General features: G+C 36.6%; 1 protein-coding gene across 5 annotated transcripts in view; it reads right to left on the reverse strand.

The window, feature by feature from the left end:
* Positions 1–24,336, reverse strand: part of LOC125224712 (CUGBP Elav-like family member 4) — a 661,017-nt gene that overhangs the window by 55,712 nt on the left and 580,969 nt on the right. For all 5 annotated transcript variants that reach the window (XM_048128162.1, XM_048128168.1, XM_048128159.1 and 2 more), the window contains one exon: positions 3,369–3,448. In XM_048128162.1, the coding sequence (XP_047984119.1) occupies positions 3,369–3,448 (80 nt within the window). The remainder of the gene's footprint in view (positions 1–3,368; positions 3,449–24,336) is intronic.

A 24,336-nucleotide genomic window follows, 5' to 3' on the forward strand; every position in this document is an offset into this window, starting at 1 on the left:
TCGAAACTCAAAACGAATTGAAAAATAATAAACAAGTCAATAAATTTTAAAAATCTATTAGACAACGGTCTTTGTTCTCAGCAAGGCCCATTAATTGGAAAACTTTTCAATTGCTCGGCAATTAATGGGAAGATTTGAAAGCGATGGCCGATTATATCGACACTCGAATCGGTCCGATTACGCGCAAACAATTGCAATTACGATGCCTAATTGGGCAGGCTGGAGGCCACGGTCGGAGATAACATTTAGAATTTGAAAAATATGTTTAATGGCAAAGAGAGTATTATAGAGGCTTATCAAAATCATTTTTGTAGTCACAAGGCCACAGTACATTTACGAGTACGCGTGTGATACTATACAGCACGACCACGGATGATATTATTAATTCTGATGCGGTACAAATTCACGAAAAAAAATGTACTTTTTTGTACTGACGTTTAAAAAAAATGTACCCTTATGATTTTGGAGTTTCGACATAGGACCCGTGGTCGTGCTAGGTAGGTACTCCCTGGCACGACCACACTATATTTAATGAGATTTTAAATTTCTGTTGCAGTACAAATTCACGAAAAAAAATGTACTTTTTTGTACTTACCTTTTTAAAAAAATACCCTCATGGTTTCGGAGTTTTGACATCCCCTGTGGTCGTGCTAGATAGGTGGTACTTCCTGGCACGACCACACTATATTTAATGATTTTTTTAATTTCTGTAGTGGTACAAATTCACGAAAAAAAATGTACTTTTCTGTACTTACCTTTTCATAAAAAGTACCCTTATGGTTTCGGAGTTTCGACATGGGTTGTGGTCGTACTAGATAGGTACTCCCTGGCACGACCGCACTAAGTTTTTGAAGTAATTTACATAGTACAATTTCAAAACACTTGTTTAGTATTCATTTGACCATCAAATTAAACATAAATATAGTGTGGTCGTGCCAGGAAGTACCACCTATCTAGCACGACCACACCCCATGTCAAATCTCCGAAACCATGAGGGTATTTTTTTTAAAAGGTAAGTACAAAAAAGTACATTTTTTTTCGTGAATTTGTACTGCAACAGAAATTTAAAATCTCATTAAATATAGTGTGGTCGTGCCAGGGAGTACCTACCTAGCACGACCCCGGGCCCTATGTCGAAACTCCAAAATCATAAGGGTACATTTTTTTTAAACGTCAGTACAAAAAAGTACATTTTTTTTCGTGAATTTGTACCGCATCAGAATTAATAAAATCATCCGTGGTCGTGCTGTATAGTATCACACGAGTACGCCGTCTCTGAACACAGGATTAAAACTTTATAATCTTAGTTAGTTAATAATTTGACAAAAAAATAAGCTTCATCATGTGATATTAAAAGAGGGCTTATTCCAAATTCCGAAGCTAGCTATTAAGTTTTATTTTTAGGACCAGTTGCATCAACCACATTTGACAGACACATCATCGTCACGCAGCAGAGATCAATGAAACTTCCCATAAAATTCAATTTATCGAAGTTTTAACGGTGACAGACGGCTTGATGCAACTGGCCCTTAGTCGTACATTTATTCATTGAAATAAATGGATTTTATCATATTAAAAACATACCTAAAATACCTATCTCAGATTTATTACTTAGTCGATTTTACCATGCAGAAATCAACTTCACCTGTAACTAATAACCTCAAAATTGCAAGTTTCAGACAAGCTCATTACTTAAGCTCCGTCTCCCTCTAACACTGTCGATTAGAAAGAGACGTAAATAAGACGCAAAGCTATAGTATAGTGTAGGAACAAAGTTAATTATGCCTCAACGTCGGAGTTGGGAACTATCCGGCGATAAAGATAGATACGTGAGTGGCTCAATGCATTCGTGTCGAGTACAAGTAGAAGGTTTTACTGCATTTTGATATTACAAGTTGATGACAATAATAAAGTAATTCATCTCTAGTGCACACAAAATTAATAATGTCAAGCGGGGAATCAGAAGATTGAAGGACATACAAACATAAAATAGTTTATAATTATGCAAATAACTGTAGAAAAAAATGTTAAATCACATACTCGTGGAGAATGTTAACGGCTCGTCTTACAACGCAACTATGCGATTATCGCAAGTTAAGAATTACTAGAAAAAAGCCAAGTTGTGTAGCTAACGTGTCGAACGCTTACGCCCGTAGCTACCGAGACGCAAGTGTCACTACTGAATCGCACTAATACTTATATCGGGTGTGTAATGAGTGGTATAACTTTTTTTGGTATAGTAACATTTGAAATAAAAGTACGCCACTCATATTTCTTGACCGCCTTTAAACAATAAAATACTATAAATTAACTATTAGAGTAATGATCATTTCTAGACACATATTTAGATTATCTGTGCTTTTTCAACAAAAAATCGTTACAAAAACCAAATTTCTTTTTTAAAAAGTAAACTACTTATCTAAAATATACAACAAAATATTTTTTTACGGAAATAGACTAAGTCATTTAAATATGACTTGTACAAGAACAAAACATAAAATATCCTTAACAAAATAATAAACTACCATTCAGTTTTCAAAAATTAAACAATATTTTTATGCATACATTAACACGTCTTAATGTAATTAGTAATTATAAAAAAATAGTAGCTTATATTAGATTTTTATATAAACACGTTATGTTTGCAAATTATAATAACGAATATGTATATTCATGACTTAAAATGTCCAATTTCGTACTGATTCAACAATTATATCAAATGATCGCTATTACGACTAAAAAATCTAAAAATATATCAAAAAAAGTTATACTTATCGATCGTTAGTGCGTTTTCGCATTATCCGATCCGATATCGGATGTCGGAAGGATTTTAAAGGCAAAAATCAAATATGCCGGCTTCAATGTATGGGGTATCGGTCCTACTTACATCCGATATCGGATCGGATAATGTGAAAACCCACTTACGCACCCACTTATATCATGTGGAAGCTTCGTAGTGTTAGACCGTTTTCACATTATCCGATCCGATATCGGATGTCGGAAGGATTTCAATAGAAACAATCCAAGATGGCGCCTGTAATGTATGGGATATCGGTCCAACATCCGATATCGGATCGGATAATGTGAAAACGCACAGCCTGTGACCGACCGCTCTTCATAGCAGTAGACTACACAAGACGGAGGTAGTTCGCATCGCAGGTTTATTAACACAAGACACAAGGTCTTTGAATGAGTCACGGTTAGTTTCATAAGGTCGTCGTTGAAATATCGAGAGCTCGACCAAAATAAAAAAAATAATCATCGTCTATATCCCGGTCAATAAAAAAAGTAAGTCTCAAAAAAGGCGTTTCGTTGTCATAACACTCATAGCTCAAGCGATTGTAACCTAGGTTTAGGTAGATACTCACCGGCATAGTTTGACTGCCGTGCAGACTTGTGATGGCCGCCTGCGCCTCTTGATGTGAGCTGAACTTTACGAATGCGCAGCCTGTAACAAGGAAACGAAAACATTATTATACGGTGTAAATTTCATATTACATAAGGTACAGCGGGGCGAATCTCGTCTGGGGGATAATTGTAACTAATCCATTTTTTCCATTATTACACTATGATGTTGAGTTCTACATGTATCCACTGACCACGCCTACCATATATAACCGGTGGACACTCTATTTAATAATGCAAACATTGTAAAACATGGAAAAAATGGACCAGTTACATTTGCCCCCCAGTCGAGATTTGCCCCGCTGTACTTTACTTAATATCTTTAACAAGTCTGCTGTAGTATCTGGTCAAAATACCTTATAACAAGTTAAGTAGCTGAAAGAGCAATTTTAACTTACACTGATATCATTAGAACATTCTTCGTTCTAGTTGTGGAATAAAGAAAATATGTATCTACTTTTTTAATGTTATATATTTTATGAGAGGTATTTTCTTCTTATTTTCCGAAACAGAGACTATGGTCAAAATAAATAAGAAGTGTCTTTTCAAAAGACCTTACTTTTTATGAAAACTAAAAATATAAGCCTCATAAACATTTAATAGAAAAATTACCAAATCTTATATTTAGTGTTGTTTTCCGCCTAAAGTTACACTAGCAGACAGGTATCACTGTCTCGCAACATAAACTGCTTAACAAATACACCTGTTTTGCCCTACGCAACAACAAGTCCCATTTCAACTAAAGAAAATATTTCCTAATCCGCCGAACCGTTCCGTTTTCGTATTACCCGCGGACAGAGCCTTTACCAGGAGTTTTTGAAGCAAAATACGTTTCTCGATAGCCTAAAAATCACGAAAAATGTTTATAATTTGGTTCTATACTCTGTCTTTTTAGGTGTCAAAAAAACGTAAACAAAACATTTGAACATTCTCGGGTCTTACAACTTGTACATTTGTCTAAGCGAACATGCAGAATTACAGTAGCATTATAGGTAGAACAATAAATTTACTTAGTCGGTCCTAAAGTTCTGTCACAAATGCTTTAACTGATAAAATTGTATATAAAGGTTTTTATTCAATAAAAAATACATACATACATACATACATACAATCACGCCTGTATCCCATAAAGGGGTAGGCAGAACACATGAAACTACTAAAGCACATAAAAAATACATGGTATCAAAACCTGTTTTATACTTATTAAAATGTGATATAATACGATCGAAAATGTAGATCGTGATTTTTAAGAATCCTTGATTACTTTGAGTTTGTCGATAGACGTCAGCATGCGGAAAAATAGACTTCGCAAACGGAAGAAAAAAACATTGTTACATTAGACAAATAAAATAATTATTTTTTTAGTATGAGTTCTCTGAATTTGGGCATATTGAATTACTGGTATTTCATTTTCCTAGAAATCTTTAAGTCTGCTAGTAACCTTTAGAACTTGGGTACTTTTCAGTAAAACGCTTAGATTTCACAATCATCAACGGGAATGTGCAACAAAACGTTGTACAGTAGCAATATTGTCCATTTAATTTACAAAAGTCATATACAAACTTAAAGATAAAAGACCCAGCGTTTATAATAAGTATCATTAAAGCATATTAAGCCAACCAAAAATAAATAAAAAATAAAAACGTCCGGAAGAGGTCGCGTGTTTCTTGATTTGTTTTTTTTACCAAATTTTCAGATGTTACAAGGAACCACGCGAAACTGCGACAGCAAAGTACTTTAAGTAATATTGCAATTTATTCAGTATCAAACGAGCTTTCAAACCATGCATATGCATAGTAAGAAATATCTGTCAATAAAGTTTTTATCACTTAAAACCTTTGTGACAGAATTATAGAACTGACTAAGTATTTTTGTTTCTATTCTTAATAATCAGCGCTGCCTCAAGCAAACATTAATAACCTCACAAATTCCCAGGTTCAACGCTAATATCCCAAGATTCCGTAAAAACATCGTCAAAAAATGCCTTAAACAACAGCTCACAGCGGGATTATCGCTCAGTTTTTCAATAACAGGCTGTCAGACGGCGCGGATCAATCTTACCTCCCTCCCACAGGTGCTACTGCGTAATGACGACTGATGGATCTCCCCGAGATAGGATTACCGCACCAACTTGCCCCCAACTAAATCACTTACCGCCGGCCTCTTTTAACGGCATTAGTGCCGACACCGGCCCATAATTTACCCGATGCAAAACCGAAACACGATTCCGGAAGGAATACAATCTTCTTTTATATACGCGACGTGAGGATACGGGTAGATTATGCTCGTTACTTTATATTAAATCAACGATGAATCTAAAAAAAATTCAGTGGTAAAACTTTGCACGAGAAATTGTGGCGACTATTTCGCCGAGCTCTCGACGCTGGAAGTACGAGTACGATTATGCTTGACTGGCTTTTATTCGTATTATCCTTTGTTCGAATGGATAAAAGAGCGCGGCCGAAACGTTTTCCGAAAAGCCGCCTCAAATAAATTAGGGCGCACTTTTTAAGCTCCACACCATGTTTACATCTCCGGCTGCTGCGAAAATAGAGACAACGCAAAATAAGCAGAGGCCGAATAGAATAAAAACAATTTGCGATCGCCGGCAAGGGCGCTGTCGCTGTCGCATAAAAGAATAATAAGCGCGGATTGTGCGGAACACAATTTAAACGGCGACGACGGTGTAGCGGCCGCGCGCCGCGGACCCGCCGGCGCCGCGCGCGCGCTCATTACAATGGCTGCCGGAAAACCCATTATGAGGACGTCACTTGGCAAGTGCGAAAGAAGTCAAAACTTCGCCGGCAAACATGCTACTATTTACTGCTTCCACATTCGGCGACGTGTGCGAACTTGGATGCAATTTGTTAACCCTTTATCGGGCTGGCACGCAGGCGGCGGCTGCGTCGCGCTGCAGGTAACTTGGCCGCGCGCCAAAGATCTGTTTTCCTGTTGTTGGCGAGCAAACTCACAGATCAGTTTTTATCGCGCGAAAGGCCTTTATAGCCCGCCGATAGCGCCGCGAGCGAAATGTTTGCGTCGCCGCCGATCGCAAATATTATTGGATAGTTTTATGTATCGGAAGCATTACACGTTAAAAAGTTTGGCACTCGACTGGCGACGGAACGTTACCTCCGCGAATTGTTTCTTGTTTGGACGTTTGATTCGAGAGCGTGCGCGAGTGTTTACCTGTCAACTTAACAGGATAATTTGTCAAAGGTTTCTTTGAGGTCCATTTTTTATATGTCGCGAAGCACCTTTTATGTCTTTGACACACGTCAGCTCGAGTAATCATACGTTCGCAGCATGTCGAGATGAGGGCTCGTGCGTCTCTGAAAGGATATTTGTTCTGAGAGACATTTTCTGACGCACCTATTTGTCGTATGGCGGGGCTGATAGATTTAGCTTTTTCGTAAACTTGTTACTACTATTTACCTATAGATTTTACTATGGTAACAATGTCCTTACAATGGTGGTAGTTTGTGATTTGATGGAGAATTACTTACGCCCAGTTTTCAATTGAAACATCTTCCTATGAAATTGAAAATTGAAATTAATGTACGTTAAATTTCATAGACTAACTGTAAGTATAACAATGTCAGATGTAAAACTTTGTACTCCGGAGAACAAACCAAATACGTACTATTAAATGGCGTTATTTCAATGAAGGTTCGGGACCGAGATCCAATATTATTACCGCTCTGGGCTCAGTTCGAATCTTTCATTTTAAACTTCCGCGTATGAAGTTGCTCGGAGGAAGTTGGTAATGCCGCGATGGATTCGCGAGCAGTGTAAACAACATCCCGTCTATATGGACCGCCCTAACGAGAGATTCTGATTGTCTTTACTCCGAGATTTCATTCAGTTTGATTCGATTTAAGAAGCAAATAAATTAGTTTCTGAATAGTTCGGACAGAGTTTTAAACTGTTGATTAAAATTTGGATAAATTGTTTATTTGGGAATAGAGACCGTGTAAATTTGTTAGCAAAAACAAAAGAAGTGGATAAACTGTTTAAACATTGAATGGAAATGTTAGTCTTTCTATCGAGTCGCGCGGATTTACCGACATTTACATCAAGTAACTAAATATAAACGCGTAACAAATCTTGACTAGAATGTTTTACAATTCGTAGATTTTTGTAGATCGAAGAATTAAGATGTGTTTGTGCTTTTATTGGAAAGCATCTACTACTATCTTTATTTTATTTATTTTTTATTTTATTCATAAGGCACACAAAACAGACAACATTCAATACATTATTATAGCAGCTACAAGTTACAGGTTTAAAAGAAGAATGCCGTCCAAAACATGTATGCACAGCAAGAAAAAATATAAATGAGTATTAAAACCTATCCTAAAATTACAAATTACATTTTTTTTTATCACTTTAAATTATATTAAAATTAATAAATAAATTAAACAAATTAAACAATTCATAATTAAATCATCAATTCTAGTTATGTTGTTGTTGTGGTGTACGATGGCCAAGAACCTTGACAACTTGCCTCCTGAATACGGCTAACCGTGAGTTGAAGATATCGACATCATTATATTTTGAGACCAAATCATTATACTGACGACACAATCTAACCATCGGATTATAGAAAGAGGTATTATTCTTGTAGACCTGAAGGGCAAAAATCTTAGGAGCACGGGTTCTAAAACGAGGAGTATTGAAAGTAATTAGGGATAATAAACTAGGAGAGTGAACATTATGATGTAGCAGTTTATGTAAGAATAAAAAGTCATGTAGACGGCGACGAGATTCAAGGGAGAGGAGGTTAAGTGACTGTAGTCTCTGTTCATAACTCAGACCTGTAAGGTCAGGTTTATACCGATAGGACAACAGTCTGAGACATTTCTTTTGAACTCGCTCAATGTTGCCAGAGTGCACAGCGTAATGAGGAGACCAAATGATACAGCCATACTCTAGAACACTACGGACGAGACTCTGGAATAGGCAGAGAAGACTGTCTGGTTTTTTGAAGTCTTTGGTAACACGAAGGATAAAACCGAGCATTTGGTTGCCTTTCTTAGTTATGTACTCGTAGTAGTACCGAAAGTTAAGCTGTTCATCGAACCAAATACCCAGGTCTTTTGCAACCGATCTACGCTCCAATTTCTGACCGTGCAGTTCGTAGTCGTAGTAAAGTTTCTGCTTTTTATTAGAAAACGATATTACAAAACATTTGCTGACATTTAAAAACATGCGAGTAAGTAACATCCTTTAACGAAATATTAAGTATGATTAAAACTGTGATCATTATGACGACATCAATGTACCGCCAATGGTTTTATTTCCCTGAACAATTTGTTAACTAAATTAGACATTTTTTTTTAAATACTACGTCGGTGGCAAACAAGCATACGGCCCGCCTGATGTAAAGCGGTCACCGTAACCTATGGACGCCTGCAACTCAAACAGTGTCACATGCGCGTTGCTACCCTATTAGAAACTTGTACATTCCCTTTTGCTGTGTTAAGTACGCAGCAAAAAGGAGTGCACAAGTTCTAAGGAGTAAGGACTTGATCCTTAAATGTACAAAAATAGGTTCGCGATATGATACATACTAACTTATATAGTTTCTTATTTGTTTCAGAGAGTTCGCCTTCATTCTCAAGGTTATTGTAATACAAACTCCAAAAGCAACGTCTGAATTTCATTCCTAACGTAATACAGAGACATACCAAGATACGTACAAATATACAGTCCCAGTATAATTCAACCTGACACCGGTTAAACTCCGTAGAAAGAGTAACCGAACTTTTATACGTTTTTCACAAATTGAGCGCACACTCCATACAATGAGTGCGCTCACAACTGATACCAACTCCAATGAAATACTCCAAGTTGCGACGTCCTTATCTTTGAATTTGTTCGCTCAGAAACACCCTATCGGCGCTGTTTGACGTTTCAAAACATTGTTGTTAAAAATATATTGGACAAGTTTTTGGGAAAACAAATCGGGGTTGCTTTTACGGTGTAATTTAGTAGTTTAAATAAGATAATACTTACATTATTAAGTTGGTAGGAACTAAACGTTTCGTTTCATACACGTAAGAGTATCAATTATAAAATAAAATAAACATGACACAGTAACCAACTTAACTTCATCCGAATTTTAAAAGTTAATACAATTATTATTATAAACTGTAACCCCGTGGGGTGACGGGTTAAGAATTTCACCACCCCCTTTCTTCCCGTGGGTGTCGTAGAAGTCGACTGTGGGATATGGGTTAAATTGTGGCGTAGGCGAGAGGCTGGCAACCTGTCACTGCAATGTCACAGTTTCGTTTTCTGTCAACCCCTTATTTGACAAGAGTGGCACTGAAACGAGTAGTTTCAGGTGCTCTGCCTACCCCTTAATGGGATACAGGCGTGATTGTATGTATGTAAACTGTAAAATTGGCATTTTTTTATGTTTCATTTTGCCTGCATTTATGGTTACTATCGAAATCATTAACCCCCATATTCATAAACATACTCTAAAGTTATTAAGCCGATAAAGTTCGTTTGTCCCTTTCCGGCGTATCGGTATGATAGAAAGGGACAAACGAACTTTATCGGATTGATAACTTTAGTGTACGTTTATGGATAAGGGGGTAAGTCTTTACTGGCGCTAAGCCTGTCTATCAACAATACCTATACACCGTGTCCAATAAGTCCGAATACTCACATTTTACCTCAGTTCTAAAGATATAGGGATCACAGGCCATCAAATTCTTATTTAAACTAAAGAGTATATTCTTCTTAATAAAATACAAGCACAAAGTACATGAAATTTCTGAAGTGTCTAAGAAAAACAAAGGGGTAAAGTGCCTACAAAATACTTGCTCGGCACGCAGGTGACGAGTTATTTTTTATAAGGAGAATCTGTATGTGATAAAACAGACGCCACGTGTCCAAAATAAACTATTATGGGTACCGAGGATAGATAACGTTCCGGGCAACTAGAAAAATGTGCCTAGGTTCCAGAGCTCACCATCGGCCCAGGTGTGGGATGCAGTATGTAAGCGAGGTAAACTACCTTCAGTACTTACAGATAAAAGCGTTAAAATCAACGTTTTTTTCTTTAAAACCAAGGTTTTGGAGAAAAAAATGCCTTATAGTTAAAAAGGATGCTTGGGAATGAGTATCATGTGTCCCAACAAGACGCACCTCCAGCACATTTGGCAAATGGTATTCTAGCGTAGTTTCAGACTAATTTGGCAGTTTTTTATCCGAAACATGAGTGGCCACCCAGGCCTCCAGGTTTAGGCGTATTAGACTATTTTGTATGGTCAAACATGCTTTGAAGACTAATTTTTTATAAAATCATAAACCTAGATCATTTCAAAAAGGTTATCGAGAGTATTTGGGATGAAATGTGAAGAAAACGGTGCGTGCCGCGTGTGATCCGTTTGAGAAGCGTTTGAGGCTGGTAAACAAGTTAATGCTGGAGTTATTCCAAAACATTTGTTGTGAATGTAGTAAATAAGAGTGCCATTCATAAAATATAATAATAATGTTGTAACTATTTGTTCATTTTGTTTTATTGGCTATTTGTGCTGTATTCAAACTTATTGGACACGGTGTACATGAGCATGTAGGTAACCAAGTTTCCACGGGCGATTGTATCGGAGCGGCGTATCGCGTTGTTTGCACGCACCAACTATCTGCTCATTACCCGCTAATACTCCACGTTAATAATTAACTTAAAATAATAAGGACCCCGCCGGAGATTACCGAGCCCTCCCGAGCATTGTTAATGCTACCCCTGGATATTAGCTTTCCAATTAGCCATCTTTTAGTACCTCAAAACGGCTCTCGAGTTTCGCGGGAGAGGTTAATTCTTTACCCGCTGCACCTGTATACAAGACTATGTCTAATTAAATACCCTCTCGAGAGATTTACGCCCGGCGCGGCTCCATTAAGCGCCTATGAAACATAACAATAATTCACCTTTTTCTCGACAAAAGACGGTCGCGGCAAGTTTCAGAGCGTCTTTTGTTTTACAATCAAGTTACATTAGAAAGTCCTGGGCCCAATTGGAAACTGAGGAACAATGGAGTCGAAGTCGTTTTAAACATTTGTCGGCGGCGCTGGCGCGCGGCGTTACGCACGATTGCGGGCTGTAGCCGGTCACACTCTAAAAAATGAAGACCAACTAAGAGCAGTTTTCTCTTAGTTGACGTTAAGTTAATTACTACAATTACGATCTTATATAATTCAAATAAAGCTGATCACTAAAAACAACAAGGGAATGTATGATTGAACTAATAACTTAGGTGTTTTGTTATTCCTAACCATTGTACACCTTGAATCAATTATGAACTTGTTAGGCATAACTATGTAACATAGGTTGATTCAATCCTTAGTTGAACTTACTAAGGTAATTTAGTTAACATAATTATTTTTCATGGAATTATTGAACAAGATCTTAATCGATTCAGTTACGTTGCAAAAGTAAGAGCAATCAAAATTACCTTATTCGATTTGTCTAAGATCTTATCAGGCTCGTATGGAATCAAGATGCTTGACTACGACTATCAAAATATTGATAGGAACAACCAAATTTTTTTTAGAGTGCACAGACCGCCTCTACTGCTAGACGGAGCATATTCAAGCCAACTCAAAAGTCACCACACTTGTGTTCTTTTTTTTAGTATGAGAATGCAACCGCTTGATCCAGTTGTGTCAATGTTTACCACCAGCATTCGTGTATTTTTAGAAAATTTATAAAACAATTGTTTTAGGGTATAACCTTGCGGACAAGCATGGACGCGTGATAAAGCGTATCCGTCCTATTCTCACTATTTGTAAGTGCGATAGGGATGCACCGACTCGATAAAGTTTATCACACTAGTGTGCTACGCCCGCTGGACTGTTATATTATATATTATAATGGTGTAACATGCTACTCATATGCATCTCAAATCGTGGTATTTTACTACTAAAATTCTATGCATGTCCCACCGGACATGGTCATCACCACGCATGATGATGACCATGCGCATTGCGGAATTTCATTAAGATCTATTTTCTTCATACTAAACGGAACTGTCACCGCATACATGAGAATAACGGGTGCATAACGATCGATATAACTTTTTTTGATATATTTTTAGTCGTCAAATAGTATATTATATAACGGTAACGTTATGAAGGCTATAAAAGTTGAGTACCGCGGTTAGGTCACGAGGCTTGCCGAGTGGCCTAAGTAAGGTACGAGACTTTTATAGCCTTCATAATGTTACGATTGTATACTATACTTTTTCTACGACAGCCAAATACATACCTATTCGAGAATAATAAAATGGGTTGCTTACCTACTTCATATAATGAATGGGAATATTTGTGTGGATCTTAACTATTATATTCTGTCCACAATGTTGATGGCGAGAAATTGTTGCACAATTATTCAAAATATGCCAACAACAGAGAAAGTTGAAACATATTTTTGCAATTTCCATTGCAAAACAATCATAATTCATAACATTTTTGGTACGCTTTATCGACTTTTCAGGTAACAAATTGTCAGTCTCTTTGAGCGCCATAGCCTTGATTTCTTCGGAAGTATATTGTTCACCAGAATCACTCATAATTACTTAAGTTTTTGCACAATAACGTCGAATTAAAACAAACTACACAACACCGAAATAGTTCAAATACTTCCGTCAAAAGTTTACAAATGTCAAACATACCATAGACAAGAGAAATAGAAAATAAGCCGGTTTTCAATTACGAAAAATGTGGTTGCGTTCAAGAATATTTAAATGTGGAATGGAACATTATTGGATAAACTTATGATTTTTACCTTTGTTTTGCAATATCTAATATGTAAAACGCATTTCAGTTTATTTTTTCATCTTGATTTAAATTATGAACCTAAATATTTTATTATTTATTAAAAGTTACTTATTACTGCAAATGAAAACATACCTGATAAATGGAAGTTGTGCTTTTAAAAAAAAATTAACAGAACTCCTATATTCATATGAATACTGCTCAGCCGTTATCATATGAACCTATAGACAAATAGACTTTCTTATCGTTACTCAAATGAACTTAATTTGGATACCGCTGACAATAATCTAATTGACAGATTTAAGTGCTGGAGTAGAAAAACGATCATTTGATATAATTATTGAATCATGTAACAACAAATGGTATAATAATAAATTGTATAATTCTTATTTAATATAATGCTCATTTTTTCGAATAAAATTTATTATAACATACTTTGAGTATAATGTTTATTTCCGATAATACTTAAATTGTATAACACAAATTCCTTCTAAAGCACGGTTAGAATAAAAAAAAGAATTAACAATAAATTAGATCCATCATTTACCAGAAAAGTAGCTTAGGTTAGAACTGTGACCTCTACACACAACGAGCTGCTACCAGAAAAATAGGTTAGGTTAGAACTGTAATCCCTTCAAAAAAGATTAAAATTAATGCGTGAAATGTTTTATACTGTTTGCTAGTTATATTATAACGACTAGTATAATATAACTAGCAAACAGTATAAAACATTTCACGCATTAATTTTAATTTTAACTGTTTGCTAGTTATATTATACTAGTCGTATATCAATAAATAATTATACCATATAACAGTTATTATAAATAAGTGTTATACGAAATAATGATTATAAAAAAATGAAAGTAGATATTTTGTTGTTATACCAAATGTTAATTATGTCTAATGAGTGATTATATCCTTTAAATTTATACCAAATGTTGTTATATCAAATATAACAATACCAAAAAAATATATACCAATCATTACACACCCGAGAACAACAGCGCCCTCCTGACAATAGTCATATATTTCTGGTTACGCTTTACAAACGCTTCACTACGCGTTGTCTGTAGTCTATGAACGATGGAGTTGTCGCTCGTCGCCACTCGTAACTTACCGGAATTGCCGCGTACGGTTTCGGCTCATCCCTATTATTGGCATCTCTTTGTTTCCGCCTTTCGTTTGCGTAATCACCTTGTATTATGGCGCTTTGTGTTTGTTCGCGGATCCAATTTTATCGATGAATTTTGGATGATTGTTGAGAGTTTTTGAAATAATGTTTCTCTGTAGATCTGGAACAAGTTACTACATGTGAATCTGTATACCTAATAAACCTAGTTTGAGTTTGGTTACTGAGAGTCCACATAGTTTTGAAACTTTATTAAAATGAATAAAATCCAGATTCATATTGGGAATAAACCGATATATAAAAGATTTATAATATCATTGGTCCGAGACTGAAACGAGCATTCATTTAAACCTGCCATTAATAAGGTAAATATAGAAGTACCTAAGAGTTTTGAATGATTCACGGTTATTTTCATTAGACTTATATACTAAACAATTACTCTGTAAAAACTATCTTCACCCCACACAGGAAAATTGCACAGTTGGAACGCCACTACATACCGAGATTGGTAAGAGAAGCCATTGAGATTCACAAATATAAAAATTTCAATCGTGAGGATGGCTTCAAACTATCTAATGTATGGAATCCAGTGATTTGTTTGTGTAAAAAACCGGTGAAGTCAGAATTGAACATACGTAGTGACACTGTGAGTGTAGTGTGTTTGGACAGACCATCGAGTGTGAATGCGACCAGTGGTAACACTGAAAGTGAACGCAGCCGACGCGCGCGAAGGAGGATAGATCGCGCGCTGTCTATGCAACTTTAACATCCACCCGCCTTCGTCAGTTTTCCGTGATCATGATGCATGCAACTGCGTCGAAATATCGGGAGCTCGACACAAATCAAAAAGGTAATCACGGTCTATATCCCGGTCAATATAAGTCTAGAAGTACCTAGCCTACCAATAAGTTTAATATGCCTACTCTCAAAATATTACCATAGAAAAAAATCATACCATCCCGTACATTAAAATGCGATCGCCTAAGAACGCGCATACACTACACCACACATAGATGGCGCCACAAAAGATGCCTTGTTGCCCTCGATTATTTGTAGATTGGCGTTAAGTGTCACTTTCGAGCCATACATTTATGTCAAAAGTGACATTTAACGCCATTTACAAGTATAATCGAAAGCTATTATGACATTTTTTTTGTGGCGCCGCGCGTTCTTAGGCGGTCGCATTTTAATGTATGGGATGGTATGATCTTCTTATATTTAATCTATGATAACTATTGCACAAAACTTATTCTAGCAGATTTCACCATCAGCCGACACAGACAACAGTGCCTTCAGCTAGTGCCAAGATGGTCAGATAGCGCGATAGAGGCGTCAGGCGATAGCCGGCACGCGAGCGCTCCGCGATACTTGTCGCGTGACGATAAGCGTTATAACTTCTTTAAATACTTGCGGCGCGAGTCTTGAGGAGGTGGAATTAGACTTGTATTGCTACTGTTAAAGATGGAAGACTTTTGTCGACATTGCCTTAAAGTTAATGGGTATAGAAAACGGTCGAGTTCACAAACATCTTTGCAAACCAATATGCCAAAAATCATCTATGACAAGTGACAATAAGGTTGTGTATGTATATATTTGGAATGATGGTTTGTAAAAGTGTTTATGAACTCGACTGTAGGCACCTGTAGATAGGTGTTCTGTTCGTAGCACAATGACAATTTATATACGATATTGCAAATTATTATAACTTAAATTAAACTAAACCCTAATGTTATTAGCAAACACAACAGAGATCTCCGCCTCGGCCTCTCCACGTACAAAGATGCAGGTGGGTATTTATAACTCTTGCATATTTGAGAGATATCTAACGAAGTAACGACATAGACAAAGAAATCTCGCAACTTGTACATACTCTGACACGTTGAAAGTGAACGCAGCCGACGCGCGCGAAGGAGGGTAGATCGCGCGCTGTCTTGCAACTTTGACATCCACCCGCCTTCGTCAGTTTTCCGTGATCATGATGCATGCAACTGCGTCGAAATATCGGGAGCTCGACAAAAATCAAAAAGGTGATCACGGTCTATATCCCAGTCAATATAAGTCATACTCTGACGTCAGCTATATGAACAGTAAGACCAAGTAAGTATGCATAAAATATACTAAAAATCACGAAACGGTTGCCTCTGTCATTTCAATCAGGTAAGCTCCTTCGAAAAATGTATATTTTGAAGATTTCCTAGTTCTAACGGGTGTAGTTGCCGTTTCTTCGGAATCCTTGTTTAGTACAGGATGCCTGCTCCGTCTTCACATTCGAAGGCCCTGCAGGTGGGTATGGTTATAAACTGCGTCGATGTTTTTATCAGCTACACATGCACTGCACACGAAATAACATGATCTCCATGAAAAGAAACATGTCGCGCCAATAAACGAACCCTTACACAATCCGTCGAACACCATAATCGTTTACCGAAAGCATTAAAATATCCATAACCCGGCTCAATATTAAAAAGCGCGTTTCCACAACATTCGTATTCCGCCGCCGTCGGCTATATCTCGGTTATACCTCGGTTATATCTCCCGAGGTCTCATAAGGGAGACTGTTGGACCCGCCGCGGTTGCGAAGTGGGTATAAACTGGCCCTAAGGCGCCGCGGTAAACGTAAAGGCACTTCGTACGTGAGTCGTTGGCTTTACGCGTTAAAATATAATCGGGCTGCGTTATTGATACTGCTGCGGTGGTAATAGGGTTATTGGACTGGCGTTTATGACGTTTTTAGGGCCGGAGATTCTGTCGTTGCACTTTTTATTTTGTGGTTAACGCTGACGGTCGTAAATGTGAGCCGTTTATCTCGTGATGTCATTTGATTTTCAGGTGCTTGTAGCCTTTCGTAAATTGACAATGAATATAAAAAATATATCCATCCATTTCCTTTCGTTGTCTATATGACGCAGTTGGTAGGATCAATATCAATGTATTGTTTCTAACAAGTGTAATTAACTAGAGAACAAATCAAATTATTTTATTAAATATTTTTGATTTGTTCTTTTTGGTTTGGCGGGCGGGCGGTCTAGTGGTAATGATGTTAGCCGAGTAAGCCGAATACCCGGGTTCGATTCCCAGCTCGGCTACCAGTGGCCCTTGTCGTTTTTTCTTTCGTGTATGATATCTATTTCAGTTTATATGTGAAATTAAACTAAGTTTTTTGTTATACCATACGGTGGCAAACAAGCATACAGCTTGCTTGATGTTAAGCGGTCATACATCACACATCAGACATACAATTGAAACATAGTATGATAAAAGGGTAGTGTCACAATCGACCAATCTAAAGTCTTCGTAGCTGGAACAATTTTATTATAAACTAAAACGTCTCAATGTGTATATGTAACTATGAGTCTTTCTACTCTGTATACTACTAATATGTCTGTTTGTTTGTCCGCCTTTCACGGCAAAACCGAACGACAAATTGACGTGATTTTTTAAATGGAGATAGTTGAAGGAATGGAGAGTGACATAGGCTACTTTTTGTCTCTTTCTAACCCCCCTAATTCCCTAAAATGAAGGTGGAACTTTAGATGGAGCATTCCGCAATTTAGGAATTGAACGCGAGCGAAGCCGCAGGAAAGCTAGTACTATAAGAGAGACGGCCTATCGGTGAAAAGCATACATATATTTAAAACACCACACCATATATGTGAAACCTTTTACAGTACTATATAAAGTGTACGTATAATATGATAGCCATATCACTACGCAGTAAGTAGTCCGCTTATCAGGGGTTCGCAGAAGTAGGCGCAATTAGCTCTGCGTCCTCACGGCGGGGCTATTGATTGTGGGATTAATCGGAGATGCCGAGAAGAATGGGACCTCTACTTACAATGATAGTTAGCCGGTGAATAAGGACGATAGATACATATACTAAAAATAAAATTATACCTATTCATCTACAGGATTTTTAATATAACACTAAGTTTTCGCGATTGTTACCCATATTTAAAGTCACTAACAGGTCGAACGCGACTCTTGTCTCTTATATTTTATTTATTTAACTTTTTTATGACATTCCAACCTAGCCGAAACGTCAGAAAAAAGGTAAAATAATGTTTTTTAATCGCGTTCGCTAGTGATTATAAGTAGGTATTTTAATGATGAAGGCTATAAAAAATACAGATATTATATAGTCACAGATCAGAGCCAAATTTGCGGTCAGAAACTAGCAATAAATGAAGACTATCATTGAAATTTACTTTCGAGTTTCATAAAATACAATAGGTACACATTATTATCCAACAGTATACTATTATACAACAGTATCATCACCTAAGTTTTCAGACTTCAACAATTGAATGAATGAATTGAGCATGAAATTGCTAAATGTATCAAAACTATTGAAATACTGAAACTTACAGAACATTTACTCTTTTCAACATTTGCGACGTTTCTTCTCAAACTCTCAAATTGAATATAGAAATGAAAATACCCGCAAGCCGATTTTGTTTCAACAATTTTATAATTATGATTTCTGTTTTTGATTCGAGTCCACGATATGCAATAAATGTTTTCATCAGGCATGTCGAATTTCAGGTGCATCCACACCGTAATAAAAAAATCTCTACCCTACGCAACATACATTTTCGTAAGCACTTTTTCTTACATATGGCTTTTTCGCATATTGGCTACACACGTGTTGTTTCTCGTGAAGTGTAAATGGAGATGGAGGGAGAGAGATGAGATACACTGTCATATAACAAGTTACTGGATGTTGTACCGTGCTGTATCTTCACACAAGTTATTGGTGCTGTGGATGCATTTTTAATGCTTAACGGCATGACTTAAATAGTTTAAAAAATATACTAAAACAGTATAATAAACAGTACTATTGTACAGTATGTCCACTGCCCTTCCGCTAAAGTGCCGCCCTCGATAACTTCACAGTCACCGGCTGTCAAAGACGCGAACAGCCAGCTTTAGGAAACTCCTATATAAAAAAATGAATTGAAAGCTCGTCAGATAGACAGCCTCACAAAATAAATTCGATATTGACGACCGATCTGGCTCAGTCGGTAGTGACGCTGCCTGCTGAGCCGCGGTCCTGGGTTCGAATCCCGGTAAGGGCATTTATTTGTGTGATGAGCACAGATATTTGTTCCTGAGTCATGGTTGTTTTCTATGTATATACGTATTTATTTATTTATTTGAGTATGTATATCGTCACTTAGCACCCATAGTACAAGCTTAGCTTAGTTTGGGGCTACGTTGATCTGTGTAAGGTGTCCCCAATATGTATTTATTATTTATTAATAAATAATGCAATGTCAGCGGGGGGATTGCTGTCTTATCTCACTCACACAAGCATGGTCGCGCTCACCTACACAAGCTCACCGCTCACCTATATTTGATCGTCATTGTCAAAGGTCTGCTAAAACCATATCAAACGATCAGATCAGAACTGGCACCCCGTTGAAGGTTGTTTTTTCCACAAGTCGCCTAAATGGAGATCGGGCGTCTAAATATAGCGCGTCGACCTTTCGACCTGCGACTTTCACTGGGTGCCTTCGGGTCCGACTCAAAGTAACCCCTTATCTCCCTAATGCAATTGAGTAATGCTTTATCAGGGCCATATTCCTGTAGATGCAAAATAGAATTTGCCTGAAGCATCCAGTGAAGGAAGATCTCTGTTCCTACAAACTTAAAAGACACAGTTATGTTGGTTTTCCTGAGACGATCGCTTGTTTTAAGTTGAAAAAATGGTTGGAATGTGGCGTCAAAAGTTATTGTAGAAGGTGAACGGTGAAAAAGTGGATTGTTTTTACCCTTAAGGTCGACAGCGTCTTAAAGTATTGACTTTATGTAAGCATTGACTTTAAAGTTAATTGTACAATATGTTTTTGTAGGAATACTAGGTAAGTAGTTATGGTTTTTTTGTGGCGTAATGAAAAATAGTTGCCGTGCTAAAGTAACAAAAAGTCTTTCAAAACTATAACAAAATATGAACTGCATTAACAGGGAACGAGAAAATTCCAATTAAAAATTAAATAGACTTAAAATATATGTACATGTATCTACAAACAGTAACCAATGTACAAAAAACTCATTATTATAGATTTTAATTTCACCCCTTCACTCAACTCTAAAAACCGTTAAATCGCTAAAATAAAAAAGCCCCTAATCTCGCGTCAATCATTCAAATTTAATTTCCAAAATTTGAGGCGAAATTTAATATCAGTTCTGAAAGTTTGATCAGGGAACCCGATGGGTGTAATTTGGAGATGGGCTAGTTTTTATCGGATGAGTTATTGCGTTATCGCTGTTGCGTGCGGCGGCCGCGGCGGCTCGAACGACACCTCGTCAAGTGGTTTTCAAGTAAAGAGTGAGGCGACCACTGTTCTTTTTGTTTTTATTTTATTACTAGCTTTTGCCCGTGGCTTTGCTCGCGTTAAGTTCGAAAACTGCGGAATGCTCCATACAAACTTCTACCCCCCTCCATTTTAGGGCAGTGGGGGCCCCCTAGAAAGCCAAAAAGTAGCCTATGACAATCTCCATCCGTTCAACTATCTCCATTAAAAAATCGCGTCAATTCGTCGCTCCGTTTTACCGTGAATGACGGACAAACAAATGGACATACACAAACACTTTCCCATTTGTAATTTTGGTATGGATTCCGCAAAAAAACTATAATACCTAATTTTAGAGTTGGAATACCTAATTTTAGAGTTTGAATACATTTACATATTTTTGTTTAAACTTCGACACAAAAATAAATTATATCACGATTTACATCTTTCAAATATGAACAAGCAATCAAAATACCAGATGATTCAAACAAATATAGTTACAAAATGACTTGCTCAGAAATGTGCATTATTATAACCTCTATATAAAACCTTGGCCTAAAACTACGCCAACAAAAACATTAAAACAAATCCCATAATAAACTAGCTTTAGCGCCCCCTCGCACTATTTATCGTCAGCAATTAACCAGTTAGCTGTTATCAGCTGCTATCCATTCTTCTTTATCCAAAAAGTACTATTTCCTTACAAATTGGTATTGAGATACGCCCTTTTGGGTTTGTATGGTGCTATCAGCTGTCGGGTGTGCGGCGGCCGGGGATATCTTACCTATGCGTGCTTACATTCTTGGGTTAAAGTTGACGCCATTGCTCGAGTCAGAAATCGTGAAAATATTTTAGAAATTATAGTATGAACTTTGGAACCTACTGACTGCGCCAATAAGTATGTGATCATAAATAATTGTCAATTTTAATAGGAAAAGAGGATGCTTTACCTATGTATTCTTACATTCTTGGGTTAATTTTAACGCTAATATCCGTGAGATCGAGATTATAAATTAGTTCGAACTTTGGAACCTACCGACTGCGCCACTGATAGTGTCATAGATCGAGAAGAATGTTTTAATCGCGAATTAAATGTTTGTAGGATCCTACCGACTGCGCCACTAAGGGCTGGTTTTCAAACTATCTGTCAAATAAATGTTAGCTGTCATTGTCATTTATACGTGTGATGAAAAGGATAGTGATAACTTTATCTGGTAGATATATTTATCTGGCGACTGAAAAACCGGCCCTAAGTATACAAATCCAAAAAAAATTGTATGGTTGTGTTCAAGCCTATATATACGTTCTTTTCTCGGGTTAAGGTCGACGCCATTGATCATTTCATAGGTCGGGAAAATGTTTCATAAATTAATATTTGTTTATATACTACCAACTGCGCCACAAAGAAAACAAATATGTTGTTAATGGAATCTATGGCAAATTATAATGAAATGAAAGTTAGTGAAAACTTTACTTTGTACTTTATGTTGGACAAGAGTGACGATGACGCTTCATTTGTTTAAATCAAGATTTTAAAAATCTCCAAAATAATTTACCAACAAAAAAATACATATGTTCAAATCCACAGCGCAGGTTTTGTCATATTACAGATTGTTTATCCACCTAAGGTTACGTCAGAACAAAACATGATGATGATGAAATATCGAATTTGAAGATCAGTGATTTATTAGGCCGTAATTTTTTTTCAATATACTTTTACTTATTACACGTAATACTATAAATAAAATCTAAAAATGTTATTTAAACTACTTACTTTAATAAAGTAAGAATATTATAGAGATCATTAGTCAGTGACACAAAAGCACTAAAACTTTATCAAAACTTTTAGACACGCCGTTCTTAAGTACCTCTCAATCAAGATTTTCTTTTAAAAATGTCTTCATAATTCTAATTGAAAAAAAAAAAAGCGTCTAAAAAACTTTACATCGAACTCGATCACTTCATCACACCGTACAGGTAGTTGGCATCGACCCGTCTAATCCCAGAAGAGGTTCAATCTTGTCTCAATCGAGGCTCCCTGATTACGTCAAGCGATATGCAGGGAGGCGGAGTTAATAGCTCGGATGTCGATCGGGGCCGATGGAAAAATGGAGATGCGGAATAGGGACCCGGTTAGTGTTACCGGGCGTTGCGAGAGAGATGATACAAATAAATAATAATCAGGTATAGAAGGTATGTGAGATATCTTTAATTTCGTTTGCATAGACGCATTTTATCTTTGCACAAATGAAAATAACTGAAGTACTCCAAGAGTGGCACTGAAACCTGAGTAGTTTCATGTGCTCTGCCTTCCCCTTCATGAGACACAGGCGTGATTGTACGTATGTATGTAAAAAATCTTTGATTAAATTACTAACTTTAATAGAGTAAGAATATTATAGAGATCAGGGCCGATGGAAAAATGGAGATGCGGAAGGGACCCGGTTAGTGTTACCGCGTGCGAGAATAATAGATGTGTGTGACGGTAGAGACGGTATGTGAGATATTTTTAATTTTGATTTCATCAACGCCTTGTTTTATTTTTGCACAAATCAAAATAACTGAAGTACACGTCATTCTATACCTATATAAAATTTATAAAACTTTACTGAAAATAAGAATATTGTGGAGATCATTATTTAGTGACACAAAAGCACTAAAACTTTGTTAAAACCTTTAGACACACCGCACATATGGATATTTGACTAAAATAGCTGGCCAAAATTATTTATAGACATTTTTATAAGTAGTTCCATTGTATCAATCGAAATATGCTATTTTAATTTTATTAATATGCTATTTTAATTTTATTAAAATAGCATATTTGGACTGACTTATATAAATAGACTACAGGTCAGCTTTTTTAGTGAAATACCCCTATGTGCAACATCAGAATATATTTAATTAATTACTTTATTACCTGGCAAAGAAATGCACTTCGCTTCATCAACGAAAGTGCGCGTCTCCAGAGATGGCTAATTAATTAACCGGTCTGATATCGATTGGGACAATACCTTCTTACTTTTATTACCATTTGAGTGCGGTCTTTGAGAGGTCTTTTGCATCTTTTTTAGTCTGAAGGTGACTTTATTTTTTTGCACGGATCTTAGTGAAGAGGCACACTACTTCTTAAATAGAATTAGTTAAAGTTCAACAGAATAAAATAAAAATAGGCACTGATAAGCTAGTTTTAGGGTCTGTTACTGAATTGACTTTTGGCATTTACATTTTAGGGTAGTTTCCATAGACTTCTGCTGCATGACGTGGATTGCTTAACTGATCTTGCTTAACTGAGGTTGATGCAACTGGCCCTTAATCATTATTTCATGTGACTATTTGAAGAAAATTATCTAGGAAAATTGTTAATTTCTTCACATAACCACCGCCTCCATAATTTCTATTTTTATTTAAGTTTTTTTGCAATAGAATCAACTAAAATAGTATTTTTTTTATTTATCAATATAGATCTTTTAAATTTTGATTTTGTTAGTTATCTATAAAACTGTGTTTTTATACTGACTTTACGATTAAATGAGTGTGTAAATTAACCCGAAACTTTCTGGAACATGTTATTTACACGTGACACATCGTCCACTCGGTCGGCGATTTATTTGAAAACTTCCTTAGATTAATGGAAGTCCTTTAAAATATATCAAAGTCTTGAAACAGAGTTCAGTTCAGTGGCCGGCGCTCCACCGGCGCTCCATCGCGGGCGATGAA

This window comes from Leguminivora glycinivorella, chromosome 1 (assembly GCF_023078275.1).
Source record: "Leguminivora glycinivorella isolate SPB_JAAS2020 chromosome 1, LegGlyc_1.1, whole genome shotgun sequence".
In the NCBI taxonomy this organism is placed as follows: Eukaryota; Metazoa; Arthropoda; class Insecta; order Lepidoptera; family Tortricidae; genus Leguminivora; species Leguminivora glycinivorella.